The 15060-nt window shown below is 50.8% G+C and overlaps 2 protein-coding genes across 2 annotated transcripts; one reads left to right on the top strand and one right to left on the bottom strand.

Moving 5' to 3' along the window:
* Positions 1 to 3663: 3663 nt before the first annotated feature.
* Positions 3664 to 6458, bottom strand: si:dkey-171c9.3 (uncharacterized). The gene is made up of 2 exons (XM_067261783.1): positions 6411 to 6458; positions 3664 to 4982 (listed from the first exon to the last, which is right to left on the bottom strand). Exon 2 carries the CDS (start codon positions 4974 to 4976, stop codon positions 3828 to 3830), a length of 1149 nt encoding a protein of 382 aa, XP_067117884.1. The 5' UTR covers positions 4977 to 4982; positions 6411 to 6458; the 3' UTR covers positions 3664 to 3827.
* A 739-nt stretch (positions 6459 to 7197) lies between these two features.
* On the top strand, positions 7198 to 14346 carry ccnb3 (cyclin B3). Its single transcript, XM_067261640.1, has 12 exons — positions 7198 to 7249; positions 7463 to 7600; positions 8175 to 8261; positions 8658 to 8773; positions 9006 to 9180; positions 9439 to 9537; positions 9796 to 9888; positions 10096 to 10233; positions 10398 to 10553; positions 10948 to 11097; positions 11773 to 11903; positions 13684 to 14346. Exons 2-12 carry the CDS (start codon positions 7517 to 7519, stop codon positions 13751 to 13753), a joined length of 1299 nt encoding a protein of 432 aa, XP_067117741.1. The 5' UTR covers positions 7198 to 7249; positions 7463 to 7516; the 3' UTR covers positions 13754 to 14346.
* Positions 14347 to 15060: the final 714 nt, after the last annotated feature.

Raw genomic sequence — 15060 nt, 5'->3', positions numbered from 1 at the left:
CGCTTGTCCAGATGCAGTGTGTGTGTGTGTGTCCTCTCTGATACCACAGCTGTCCGTCTGGCCCTGTGTGTATGTGTGTGTGTGTGTGTGTGTGTGTGTGTGTGTGTGCATGTGTCGGCCTTGCTGTGTTTTCGATATCCAGATAACTCGACATATTAAACCACTCTGTGTACATACAAATGAGGTGTGTGTGCACGTATGTTAGTGTGTGTGAGTGAACGTTTGCATTTGAGCATATAAGGGTGTGCGAGGGAGGGAATGTGTGTGTACGTAAGAGTGTGAGTGAGTATATTCGTGTGTATGCGTGTGAGTATATAAGTGTGTGTGTGAGTGTGTGTGTGTATATTTGTGTGTATGTGTGAGTATGTGAGTGTGTGAGGGAGTGTGTGTGTATATTTGTGTGTGTATGTGTGTGTGTGAGAGTATATAAGTGTGTGTGTGTCTGTGGGTGTGTATATTTGTGTCTATGTATGTGTGTGAGTGTGTGTGAGTATGTGAGTGTGTGAGGGAGTGTGTGTGTGTGTATATTTGTGTGTGTATGTGTGTGAGAGAGAGTATATAAGTGTGTGTGTCCGTGGGCCAGCAGTAGGAGTGAGGAGTTCAGAGTGAGCATTCCTGCCATGTTAGGTATGAAGCTGAGGGAGTATCACTAGCATGGCTACCAGGGACGAGCTAGACTGACCCCTCACACACACGAGCCGCATGGGGCCTCACACACACACACACACACACACACGAGCATGGATCCATGGGGCCTCACACACACACACGAACATGGACGCATGGGGCCTCGCACACACACGCACACACACACATACACACTTAGATACAAACACTTAGACACAGACACACACACACGTAGACACACAAGCCTAGACGCATGGGGCCTCACACACTTAGACACACACTTAGACACACACGTCTGCATCTCATTTCTCTGGATGACCCCTGGTCAGACTTCTGCCAGGCGCTGGTTAAATTAAAGGGGTCCTGGGGAGATCCTGGACCCTCATAAGAGTAAGGGGATCCCCCTCCCCCTCAGTACTCCCCTCCAGCCCCTCATCCCCCTCCAGCCCCTCATCCCCCTCCCCCTCAGTACTCCCCTCCAGCCCCTCATCCCCCTCCAGCCCCTCATCCCCCTCCCCCTCAGTACTCCCCACCAGCCCCTCATCCCCCTCCAGCCCCTCATCCCCCTCCCCCTCAGTACTCCCCTCCAGCCCCTCATCCCCCTCCAGCCCCTCATCCCCCTCCCCCTCAGTACTCCCCTCCAGCCCCTCATCCCCCTCCAGCCCCTCATCCCCCTCCCCCTCAGTACTCCCCACCAGCCCCTCATCCCCCTCCAGCCCCTCATCCCCCTCCCCCTCAGTACTCCCCTCCAGCCCCTCATCCCCCTCCAGCCCCTCATCCCCCTCCCCCTCAGTACTCCCCTCCAGCCCCTCATCCCCCTCCAGCCCCTCATCCCCCTCCCCCTCAGTACTCCCCTCCAGCCCCTCATCCCCCTCCAGCCCCTCATCCCCCTCCCCCTCAGTACTCCCCACCAGCCCCTCATCCCCCTCCAGCCCCTCATCCCCCTCCCCCTCAGTACTCCCCTCCAGCCCCTCATCCCCCTCCAGCCCCTCATCCCCCTCCCCCTCAGTACTCCCCACCAGCCCCTCATCCCCCTCCAGCCCCTCATCCCCCTCCCCCTCAGTACTCCCCTCCAGCCCCTCATCCCCCTCCAGCCCCTCATCCCCCTCCCCCTCAGTACTCCCCTCCAGCCCCTCATCCCCCTCCAGCCCCTCATCCCCCTCCCCCTCAGTACTCCCCACCAGCCCCTCATCCCCCTCCAGCCCCTCATCCCCCTCCCCCTCAGTACTCCCCTCCAGCCCCTCATCCCCCTCCAGCCCCTCATCCCCCTCCCCCTCAGTACTCCCCTCCAGCCCCTCATCCCCCTCCAGCCCCTCATCCCCCTCCCCCTCAGTACTCCCCTCCAGCCCCTCATCCCCCTCCAGCCCCTCATCCCCCTCCCCCTCAGTACTCCCCACCAGCCCCTCATCCCCCTCCAGCCCCTCATCCCCCTCCAGCCCCTCATCCCCCTGCAGCCCCTCATCCCCCTGCAGCCCCTCATCCCCCTCCAGCCCCTCATCCCCCTCCAGCCCCTCATCCCCCTCCAGCCCCTCATCTCCCCCACCCCACCCCCAGGACCTCTGGTTGGTTTGAAACACTGTAACGAGACGTTCACTTTTCACCTCATAGATCAACAAGGAACAAGGTAATTGAAAATACATAATTGACAACGATGATCAGATGTTTTCTATGTGTGTGTTTTGGTGTGTGTGCGTGTTTGGTGTGTGTTTGGGTTTGTATAGTGTGTGTGTATAATATACTGTGCGTGTGCTTGGGTGTGTGCGTACAGTGTGTGTGAGTGTATGTACTGTGTGTGGGTGTGTGTGTGGGTGTATCTGTGTGTGTGTGTCGACTGCACATTATCAAGTAGGCCCACAGGCAGACCTCTGGAAGTGTGTTTCCTGCTGGTTGGTGTTTTCAAGGCACCCCACCCAAATATGAACCGAACAAAAGTTAAACTAAAGCACACATACACTGACCTCATCCTTTCTCCCACACACCCTCCGCTGTGCATCCACTGCGTGTGTGTGTGTGTTTTTTTGTTCCTTGTGTGGGTGTGTGATTCGTGTGGGTGTGTGTGTGATCCGTGTGTGTGTGGGTATGTTTGTTCCTTGTGTGTGTGTGTGTTTGTTCCTTGTGTGTGTGTGTGTGTGATCCTTGTGTGTGTGTGTTTGTTCCTTGTGTGTGTGTGTGTTTGTTCCTTGTGTGTGTGTGATCCTTTTGTGTGTGTGTGTGTCCAGCTGCATCTCCGGTGGTTTGGTTCCTGACACTCCTACAAATGTGATTCTCAAAAACCAGCCCAGCGGATTACTGGAGTTGAATGTGTGTGTGTGAGTGTGTGAATGTGTGTGTGTGAGTGTGTGAATGTGTGTTGGGCACTAAGCACCCTGATGTCATCCTCTCTTCCACACTCCCACACTCCAGTTCTTGATGAGCTAATCAGTTCATGGTCAGAACCACAGCATGTGTGTGTTCAGGCTTGATACGAGCCTTGATCTCGTCCTTGGACTCCAGGCCAAGACTGCTCAGTCACCACATCCTTTATAAGTTTGTTTGAAGAACAACAGCAATAATATTTATGTGGTTTCTGTCTGTGTCTTGACTTTTAAAAACCCCAAATATTTGCTTTGAACCCTTGTTTGTTTTTCCATTTTTGCTGGCTGGAAAGGTGGGAGATTCACAACCTTCCCCTGTCCCCTGTGTTGATGTCAGTGCTATGCTATTCCTGTGTGTTGTGTCTGCTAAAGCCACACATTGTACACATATGATATAGAAGATAAACTAAAGATCATCCCGTTAGCTGATTACTTCTGGGGTGGCGCCCTTTAGTGGCTGTTACATGTCATTACCACACACACACATACACACCCACACACACCCACACACCCTCACACACACGCACGTCAACAAACACTGCAGACTCTGGAGGGTGATGTGTTTGACTGGGTGCATGGTCAGGCTAGCCAATCAGGGTGGTTTGACCAGTGCAGCTGGATGCTGATTGGCTGGTGATTAGGAGAGCTAGTAGAACTTTTTTGTCTGTCATTTATTCGTTGTGACCGGGAGAACAAGAGTTGAAATCCGTTAATAGAAATCAAATAAATGAAAAACCAAAACTACAAATACACTATGTAGTACAATAGAAACATCACACATCATAAATCAGTCAGGAAGAATACAAAAATGTTGAACAATGGAAAAATAACCAGGTTGTGGTGGAGCTATGCCCCCTTCAGCTCAGCTGCAGCCTGGGAGAGGGCCTCGAAGACCAGCCTGCCAGCGTAGGCCTTCAGCCTCTCCCCACCTGGAGGATCACGATCCTCAGCAGAAGCTGTGGCGACGCGTCCAGGCTTCGGCTCTGTCTCCTCGTCCACAGGGCCGAGGTGGCGCGACGGAGCGGATTCGCTTCCGGGTCTCGTCGCCTGGCTTCCTGTCGTCCGTACTTCCTGCTTCCTCCCGCCGCTCGTCTCCGTGACGACGGTGAGGGCGGCCGTGACGATCTTCTCCGCCAGACGGCCTGCCGCGAGACCGAGGCCGTCGTCGTCGCGGCTACCTCGCTCCCGGAGTTCCATCGGCGAAGGGCGGCGATTGGTCATCCAGCCGATGATCTCATCGGAGAGAGCCCCCGCATACTCCTCGAGCTCGACCCTGTCGAGGGGTCCTCGCTTGTCCCCGTAGCTGTCCAGGACAGTGCCTGATGAAAAACCATCTCGTTCCCAGACGACGTCCCTTCCTCTCTCGGAGGTCTCTAACGACAACGAGCACAAAAGACGCCCCACAAAGTCCTGGTTGGGCTCCTCGGCGACCTCCGACCCCAGCCCTTCAATCGTCTTCTCCTTGGGGGTGGGGGGCGGGGGCGACGGGGAGGGCAGGAACTCGTTGGCCAGACCTCCCTTCAGCCTCCGGGTGAAGCTGTCCCGGCTCTTCACCATCTCTGGAAGGAGCGGGGTGGTCGGGGGGGCGTCAGGGTAGTCCAGGGATCCAGCGTTGGGGAGGCCGTTCTGGGGCAGGGAGGGGCAGCAGGAGGGGGGGTTCCTGGAGGTTGAGATAGAATACCCAGAACATCCAGGCTGCTCCTCCCCATCTGCTCCCCCACCTTCAGAGGCCTCCTTCAGAGCGGCCTGGAGGGTGAGGGAGGCCAGCTGCCCCGCCAGGCTCTCTCTGTCCCAGGGAGGTTCTGGGGGCCCCTGGAACCCGGCCCCCTGCAGGATCCTCCGGGCCAGGTCCTGGCCGTAGCCGTCGATGAGGGCCGCGGAGCTGCGGGAGCTGTTGGCGCTGCTGTTGTGATCCGGATATCCACGGGCGCGTTCCCGAACCTTCGGAACCCCGGGGTCAGAACCGGGTTCTGTAGCTTCTCTCGCCGCCTTCATCGAAACCTACAGGAAAAAAAGGAACAGAAAAAGGCTGTAGAAAACTAACAACCATAAACTTTTGGTTGACCATAAACCATACACTTTTTCTTTTGGTTTCATCTGAACGGCTTTCTTAGCAACCATCCTTTCAGAGTCAGAAGGTGTTGCTGCTTAACAGTCACAGGATGGAAACTGAGTGTGGTCGGGGCTCCTCAGGTTATGTGCAAGGTTCCAGGAAGTGAGGCGCGTGACAGACAGGAAGTTCACGGTCTGCTGACATGGTAGATGAGTGCCTGTTTGAAACGGTTTCACTGAACTGATTATTTTCGATGTGCTTTGAAACGGTTTTCAATTTACCAACTGTACATAATCCAAGTTTTGAATTTAGATGTAAAAACATGTCTTCATCTGTGAGTGTTGGCATGTGTGGGAATTGCGTGTTCTTTCACCATTCCGTCACTCACAGATCATATCGAGGGTTCGACATAAATCTTCACAGAGACTTCTCGTCTTCAGCTTTTGCCTCAGTGTGTTCCAAGGGGCAACGGAATGTTCCAGAAGGTAACGGAATCCATGTGTGAACCATCTCTCCTTCCAACCTTCCAACTCTGCACCCGAAAGCCCGCCAAGCCCAGTGATGCTATCACCAGGAGGGATCGTGATGATTCAGAGCCTGATGAAATCATCATCAGGGATGTGATGGTGCCTGAGGGTTTCCATCACTAAAAACATCGTTTTATGTCTGTCTGGATTTGTGCGTCCATCTTTAGTGAGCTCGGGCGGATTCAATGCCTTCTTTATTTATTTTCCTCCCCTGCCGTTCGTTCCGGGGGTCTGACTTGAGACAGAAGAGGATCAAATGCACCAGAGGAGGCATGGGGTGGCCTTGATTCGTGTCACAGTTTATGCTTTTTGGCTGCGCCCCAATGTGATGGTTATGCTGTTTTGAGACAAATTAAGGGCACCCCACTGGAAAGGAACAAAGCAGATTTGACCCCGGTCGAAAGACAAGTGAAAACAATCACTTTGAGAAAGTGAGAGGACATAGGGAAGACGTTAGAGCGATGAAAGGAAGCAGGGGAGGGGGAGAGATGAGACGATAGTCTGACCATCTATATGGAGATGCAAATCTTCTGGTGTTTTTCATGGTAGCAGAACTAGTATTTTTTCACCGCTTCTCGAACACCGCCAAGGTCATTTCGCAATTGGTTGTTAGAGGACAGATAGTTCATCACTTGAAGGAAGTGGATGAGAGGAGGTGGAGGAGGAGAGGGAGAGGAAGGGAGAAGAGAGCAGGTGAGTGGAATGGAAGGGACAGGAGGGGAGACGAGGGGAGAGGAGGATAGAGGAAAGGAGGGGAGAGGAGTGGAAGTGAAAGGAAAGCAGGGGAAATGAGAGGAGAGGAAGGGGATATGAGGAGAGGCACACAGCTGGGTGTATAATGATACTCACCGTCTCAGTGAGCTGCAGGCCAAGCAGAAACTTGCGTTGAGCTGGGTCTGTCTGGGACGAAAGTGTAGTTCAATGAGGAAATGGTGTGACAGATAACTGTGAGAATCACTTCCTGTGTATGAGTGTGTGTTAGCTTCCATCTCTGTGTGAGGCCCATAGTGCGAGGGTTGAGGGGGGCGGTAGTAAGCTTTCGTATTTGCTACCAATCAGTGGCCAATCTTCGCTGTGTTTTACCCATTTTCGGACTAAAAATTTGATGTTTTAAAATGTTTTTTTCAAACATGTTTGTTGTTTTCCAGGAAGCCATGAAAAATAGAATAGCAGTAGAGGGAAAATAAAAGAGAACAATCCCGGGAAAACCGAGACGGGTGGCAACCCTAAAATCAGATTAAGAACCAACTGATTTTAAACTGACAGCATGAGAAACATTTGACCAGGTTATGAGGTATACAAAACCATTTCTGAGTTTAGGTCTTTAAGGAAATTGTTTTTTTCCAGTTCGATTCTAGGGATTTAACAGTGGGCGTTTGCAATCTATGCGATGCCAAACTCAACGACAACAAAATCCTCTTAGCCCACATCTGATTGGTTGCTAAGGAGTTTGAAAATTCTGTGGCCGCCTCCGCTCGACAACGGCATCCTAGCTACGTGCCGATAGGACAGCTGCGCACGATCTTCAGCCAATGGGCGTCTTCCGCATAAGGTTTGGATTTAACAGCGGCACACTTTTGTTACGGGCTCGCAGAGAGAACTTTACACAAGTCTACACTGTGGAATTAATTGGATGATTTACGTTACTTTTGCATTTGGTTGAACTCACTGCAAAATCGTAAAACAAGGTAAGATCAAACAGTTTTTCTCAAACATTTCGCCTTGCTGCATGTGTCGCAGATAAAATCCACATGCACTCAACTCAGCCTGTTTGTTCATCGTAGTAGCTCGGGAGCTAAGTAGCTAGCGGTAAACAAAGCCAGGTTAAGTTGCGGCTTGAAGAACCCGTCGTTATTTTCAAATGTTACCCGCCCATTTTATTGCATATTTGTATTATACAGGATATAGCACCCGGTATACCCATTGCATCCTTCTAAGATTGGGATCAGGACACCATGCCTTTTGTGAGGGGAAAGAAACCGACTGCTACGGGCGGTAGCAGGATACCGAAACTGCACGCGAAAGCCACGGAGAACCAGGTAATAAACGTCACTTATAGTGACAAACTGAAATAGTTAGCCTTGAGTTAGCCTAACTTGTTTGTTTTGCTTACGTAATGCTGGCGAGCTAAATATTCTTCAACACTTTCCTAATGAACCTGGTTCACCAACTAAATGAACAAAGCTAATGAGATCACGCTCAACATGCATAACCAATTGCCTCCTGTGGGGGACAAATAGTACAATTCCTTATTTAGGTATCAGTTAGGGCTGAGCTTCTTCGCTAAGCTACGACGCTTACACATTTAGGCAACCGTCTTACGTGTGTGTGTGTGTGTGTGTGTGTGTGTGTGTGTGTGTGTGTGTGTGTGTGTGTGTGTGTGTGTGTGTGTGTGTGTGTGTGTGTGTGTGTGTGTGTGTGTGTGTGTGTGTGTGTGTGTGTGTGTGTGTGTGTGTGTGTGTGTGTGTGTGTGTGTGTGTGTGTGTGTGTGTGTGTGTGTGTGTGTGTGTGTGTGTGTGTGTGTGTGTGTGTGTGTGTGTGTGTGTGTGTGTGTGTGTGTGTGTGTGTGTGTGTGTGTGTGTGTGTGTGTGTGTGTGTGTGTGTGTGACACAGGAGGAAGGCTCCCTCCAGGTAAAGAGATCCTCCGCTCAGCCTCAGGGAGCCCCAAAGAAGAGAGCGGCCTTCGTTGACATCACCAATGTGAGTAGACTCCGCGAAACAACCAATCCATGAATCGTGACCTAGGTTTGCCTAGAAGGAGGAAAAGAAGGATGCTGGTTTCTCTCAGGACGCCACCTGAGAGAATCGAAACGGAGCCCAGCGGTCCTGTTGCTAGTCCTTCTGACAGGGTTGTTGGTCGATGCCTGTCGGATCGCCATGACGACGGGAGATGTTTCCGGGCGATTACGTTTGATTTCGCCGGCAGGGATCCATACGTGTGTGAGAGGGAGAGATTCTAGTTTCAGGCCCCCTGTGGATAAGATGCCCTGGGGGAATCTGTGATGCTGCAAGCACTCCAGACCTGACGGGTGGCTAACAGGCGGTTTGGACAATATTTTTTTTGTTTTGTTGATAAAACCTCTCTCTCTCTGATAGGCCGGCAAGCTCAGCTTCTCTCTGCCAGGCAGGAAGAAGGAAACGGGGTCGAAGGTCCAGAAGAAGACCTCCACCTCCAGCAAGGGGTCCTCCAAGAACAGGGCCAACCTGAAGAAGTAATGCACGCACACACACTTTCATATACACACACTCTCACATACACACACACACACACCCTGTCTCATACACACAGTCACATACACACACACTCACATACACTCACACTCTCTCACACACACACTCTCACTTTCTCTTAATCTCTTTCTCTCACACACGTTTCCCCTCATGTGTTACTGTGTGTGTTTAGCGGGAGCTCCTCTCTGAGCCTGACTGACCTCTGTGTTCCAGGACTTCCTCTGTTAGGTCAGAAGGACCCGAAGAGGGGAAGAAACAGGAGGTGGAGGAGGAGGAGGAGGAGAAGGAGGAGGAGGAGGAGAGGGCAGCAACCCCCCCAGTAGAGGAGCTGGGGGTCTTGGAGGCCCCCCCTCGTAGAGAGCTACCCCCCCACCTGCAGAGACCTCAGGTACGAGAGCCTGGAGGGTCATCTTCATCCTCATCAGAGCAGAGATGGATACTGAACACACTTTTGTTGTCTAGCCCTGACAGTCAGGAAGTCCTGCTGACAGAGTCTTGAAAGAGCGAGACTTGAATATTGTCATGCACAAATGTGGCTTTCATTTTTTTGGTCTCATTTTTCTCTCCTTTTTCTTTCTCTTTCTTTCCCTGTGCCTGGAATTCTCTCTTCTCTCCATCTCTCTCCTTGCTAATCTCCTCCCTCCAGATCCCAGAGCAGTTTGATATAGACTCAGAGCACCAGAATGACGTCTCCCTCACTGCAGAGTACGCCAAGGAGATCTTTGACTACCTCAAACAACGAGAGGTAGCACACAGTCACACACACACAGTCATTTGTGCTTCTCTGAACATCAAAGCGTCCTCTTGTTCATACTTGTAATCTCCTGAACCCCCCTCTCTCCTTTTTTTTCTCTCTCCCTTTCATCTGTCCCCTCATACACCACTCTGTCCCTCTCTCCTCCATCACTCTCCCCTCTTCTCTCTCCCTCTGTCTACCCCCCACTCCCTCTCTCCTTCTCTGCCCCTCTCTCTCTCTCCCTTCCCTCACTCATCCTGTCCCCAGGAGAAGTTTCCTGTGTGTGACTACATGGCCCAGCAGCCCAGTCTCAACCCAGGGATGAGGGCCATACTGGTGGACTGGCTGGTGGAGGTCCAGGTGCGTGTTACTCACCAATAATTGCCCGTGTGTGTGTGTGTGTGTTTGAACCGGTCGTTATTTTGCATCTCTTTCTGTTCCTGTGTGAAAACGAAAACACTGCGTGTGTGTGTATATCTATATGATTGTGTGTGTGTGTGTGTATATATATGAGTGCGTATGTGCAAATGCATATCTGATCCATATGGTGTGTGTGTGTGCGTGCAGGAGAACTTTGAGCTGAACCACGAGACCCTGTACCTGGCTGTGAAGCTGACCGACCTCTTCCTGTCTGCCTGCCCCGTCAACAGAGAGGCCTTGCAGCTCATTGGCTCCACAGCCATGCTCATAGCCTCCAAGTTCGAGGTGAGAACACACGCGCGCGCAGTAAGGGTTTTCTCAGATTTTTGACCGCACTCATGCATAACACTTTTTTTGTTGTTGCTCGCAACCCCCTCTTTCCAACCCTCCCCACCTCTCTTCTGTCTCCCTCCCCCTCTCTCTCCCTCTCTCCTCCCTCCCCCCTCCAGGAGCGCTCTCCTCCCTGCCTGGACGACTTCCTGTACATCTGTGATGACGCCTACAAGAGGGAGGAGCTGATCTCCATGGAGACGAGCATCCTTCAGACGCTGAGCTTCGACATCAACATTCCTGTCTCCTACCGCTTCCTGCGGCGCTACGCCAAGGTGTGTGTGTGTGACCTCTCCTTTGTGTGTGTGTGTGTTTGTGTGACCTCTCCTCTGTGTGTGTGTGTGTGTGTGTGTGTGACCTGTCCTGTGTGTGTGTGTGTGTGACCTGTCCTGTCCTGTGTGTGTGTGTGTGACCTGTCCTCCTCTCCTCCCCAGTGTGTGTGTGTGTGTGTGTGTGACCTCTCCCCAGTGTGTGTGTGTGTGTGTGACCTGTCCTCTCTGTGTGTGTGTGTGTGTGTGACCTCTCCTCTGTGTGTGTGTGTGTGTGTGTGTGACGTGTCCTCTCTGTGTGTGTGTGTGTGACCTGTCCTGTGTGTGTGTGTGACCTCTCCTCTGTGTGTGTGTGTGACCTGTCCTGTGTGTGTGACCTGTCCTCCTCTCTCCTCCCCAGTGTGTGGGTGCAGGGATGGACACCCTGACCCTGGCCAGGTTCACGTGTGAGCTGAGCCTGTTGGAGATGGACCTGCTGCCAGAGAGAGGCTCCGCCCTCGCCGCCGCCTCCCTGCTGCTCGCCATGGTTACCAAGGACCTGGGAGGATGGGTGGGTTTGGGAACGCGCACACAAAAACACACCATAGATGTATATAAACACTAGATGTCTTACGGCGGAGTCTAGAACGTCCGCACATGGCGGCCATCTTGCTACAGTCAACTCGCTCACCCGTAACATTGTGTTGATGCTACATGTACTTTTTAAATGACTGTAACTTGCTCAATTTTCAACCGATTTTGAAACGGTTTGGTTTGTTATCAACGTCAGAGATGTCGTTATGCCACTGCATACTTCTATGCTATTTAAAAAAAAAAAATAACATCATTATTCATAAGTATGCAGTGGCATACCGACATCTCTGACGTTGATAACAAACCAAACACAACGATGGTTCGTTATGAACCTTTGGGTCATGTGATCCGAAGGCAGCACAAGGGATAAACAAGACTAACTCTCCCTCCTATCCCCCTCTCCTCCCCCTCTCCTCTCCTCCCCCTCTCCTCCCTCTCCCTCCCCCTCTCCTCCCTCCCCTCTCCTCTCCTCCCTCTCCTCCCTCTCCTCCCTCTCCTCCCTCTCCTCCCTCTCCCTCCTCCCTCTCCTCCCTCTCCTCCCTCCCCTTCTCCTCCCTCCTCCTCTCCTCCCTCCCCCTCTCCTCCCTCTCCTCCGCCTCTCCTCCCTCCCCCTCTCCTCCCTCTCCTCCCTCCCCCTCTCCTCCCCCCCCAGCCCCCCGTGCTCCAGTACCACTCGGGGTACGATGTGTCCCAACTGGCTCCGCTGGTGCGCAGACTGCACGCCATGCTGTCCAGCCCCCCCGACGACAAGCTCCGCGCCGTGCGCACCAAGTACGCCCACAAGTACGTACGCTTCTTCCCTGATCACTACAGAGTGCACGCTTCAGACATGATCACTACAGAGTGCACACTTCAGACATGATCACTACAGAGTGCACACTTCAGACATGATCAGTACAGAGTGCACGATGCAGACATGATCACTACAGAGTGCACACTTCAGACATGATCAGTACAGAGTGCACGATGCAGACATGATCACTACAGAGTGCACACTTCAGACATGATCAGTACAGAGTGCACACTTCAGACATGATCACTACAGAGTGCACACTTCAGACATGATCACTACAGAGTGCACACTTCAGACATGATCACTACAGAGTGCACACTTTAGACATGATCACTACAGAGTGCACACTTCAGACATGATCACTACAGAGTGCACACTGCAGACATGATCAGTACAGAGTGCACGATGCAGACATGATCACTACAGAGTGCACACTTCAGACATGATCACTACAGAGTGCACACTTCAGACATGATCACTACAGAGTGCACACTTCAGACATGATCAGTACAGAGTGCACGATGCAGACATGATCACTACAGAGTGCACACTTCAGACATGATCACTACAGAGTGCACACTTCAGACATGATCACTACAGAGTGCACACTTCAGACATGATCACTACAGAGTGCACACTTCAGACATGATCAGTACAGAGTGCACGATGCAGACATGATCACTACAGAGTGCACACTTCAGACATGATCAGTACAGAGTGCACGATGCAGACATGATCACTACAGAGTGCACACTTCAGACATGATCACTACAGAGTGCACGATGCAGACATGATCACTACAGAGTGCACACTTCAGACATGATCACTACAGAGTGCACACTTCAGACATGATCACTACAGAGTGCACACTTCAGACATGATCAGTACAGAGTGCACACTTCAGACATGATCACTACAGAGTGCACACTTCAGACATGATCACTACAGAGTGCACGATGCAGACATGATCACTACAGAGTGCACGATGCAGACATGATCACTACAGAGTGCACGATGCAGACATGATCACTACAGAGTGCACACTTCAGACATGATCACTACAGAGTGCACGATGCAGACATGATCACTACAGAGTGCACGATGCAGACATGATCACTACAGAGTGCACACTTCAGACATGATCAGTACAGAGTGCACACTGCAGACATGATCACTACAGAGTGCACGATGCAGACATGATCAGTACAGAGTGCACACTTCAGACATGATCACTACAGAGTGCACGATGCAGACATGATCACTACAGAGTGCACACTTCAGACATGATCAGTACAGAGTGCACGATGCAGACATGATCACTACAGAGTGCACGATGCAGACATGATCACTACAGAGTGCACACTTCAGACATGATCACTACAGAGTGCACACTTCAGACATGATCACTACAGAGTGCACGATGCAGACATGATCAGTACAGAGTGCACACTTTAGACATGATCAGTACAGAGTGCACGATGCAGATTAGAGCTCATCTGTGTTTACCAGAAAGAACACCCTGTATTCGCTCTCTCTGTCTCTCTTTCACTCGCCCTCTTTTACTCCCCCCCTCTCTCATCCATATTGATTAACTTCCTCCCAGAAGCTAATTGGTTGAATTAGTCAGTGGTGATTCACTTCTGGTTTTGATCTTGTTTGATTTGTTTATCTGCTGCATCAACAGCAACAACATCCAACGTAGATGCAGTCTGGGAGGAGAAATAAGTAAACAACATCTAAGGTTTTCCTTGTTCCTTATTCTGTTTACAGGGTGTTTTTTGAGGTGGCGGCCATCCCTGTGGTTGCCATAGAGACCCTGGAGAGTGCTTTGCTGGCATGATGGTGATGTCAACAATGTGTGTTTCTAGGAAAGAGAACCCCATGTATATATTCTGTAATATTTATAAATATATATATAGAGAGAGACAGAGAGACCTAACCATATTATCTGTCTATTCTGTTTTGTAATAAAGATGTATTTTATTGCAATTTGTAAAAAATATAGGTGTCCTCAGCAATGTGCTTGTTGTTATAAATGTGTTATAAATTATGTTCATAAGCATTTTTGTTGTATTATAATGTTCATTCTATTGAGACATTTGTATTCTTTTATAACTATTTTAAGAAAAAAAGCCCTTGTTGTTTGTATGTGTTTGTCACGAGTATTGTCGGCGGTGAACTGCTGGTTTGTCGAGTTTAACGTACGGAAATCTAAGTATATTTCTGCAGTTAAGTGTGTTTTCTTTACTGTGTGTGTGTGTGTATATAGTGTGTGGATGTGTGTATATAGTATGTATGGTGTGTGTTTGTGCTCATCAGTTTGTGTTTTGCGTACTTGTGTGTACAGGTAATCATGTTTGTACGATAGTGATACCTGTGATTTCTTTTTTTTAACGTCTTCCTGTCAAGGCTTTGAAAATAAACAGTTTTAGTTGTTAAGAGAATGTCATCCTTTTTCCAGTATTCCTCTACCACCTCATGCTTTCTTTCTCCCTGTCACATCTCTCCCAGTCCCTACTTTCTGCTAATTGAACAAATTTTCCATGGCTGTTGTCTGTGTGTTTCCATGGCTGTTGTCTGTGTGTTTCCATGGCTGTTGTCTGTGCGTTTCCATGGCTGTTGTCTGTGTGTTTCCATGGCTGTTGTCTGTGTGTTTCCATGGCTGTTGTCTGTGTGTTTCCATGGCTGTTGTCTGTGTGTTTCCATGGCTGTTGTCTGTGTGTTTCCATGGCTGTTGTCTGTGTGTTTCCATGGCTGTTGTCTGCGTGTTTCCATGGCTGTTGTCTGTCTGTTTCCATGGCTGTTGTCTGCGTGTTTCCATGGCTGTTGTCTGCGTGTTTCCATGGCTCTGATAACACCTCATACCCAGACGCACCGGTGTGGCTCCATCCCTCTGGCGTACCCCAGGACTGGTTCATGTGATGAGTTGTAGTTCTGCCAGGTGGCCAGCAGGTGGCAGTGTGGTGCCTCTCTAGGGACGGGGGCTTCAAGAAGTGTTCTTTCTGCAGAACAAGAGCGTTAGTTCCGGTGACGTCCAGACCAGACATGCAATTCTCTTTTGCAGACTCACTTGGACCCCAAAGCTCCTGAACACACTGTTTCCCCCCTCCCTCCCTCCACCCCTCCCTCCTCTCTTCCCATATTTTA

Source organism: Osmerus mordax, chromosome 23 (assembly GCF_038355195.1).
Source record: "Osmerus mordax isolate fOsmMor3 chromosome 23, fOsmMor3.pri, whole genome shotgun sequence".
NCBI classification, from domain to species: domain Eukaryota; kingdom Metazoa; phylum Chordata; class Actinopteri; order Osmeriformes; family Osmeridae; genus Osmerus; species Osmerus mordax.
The sequence above is the reverse complement of the archived record's forward strand: the minus strand, read 5'-3'. Positions and strand labels throughout refer to the sequence as shown.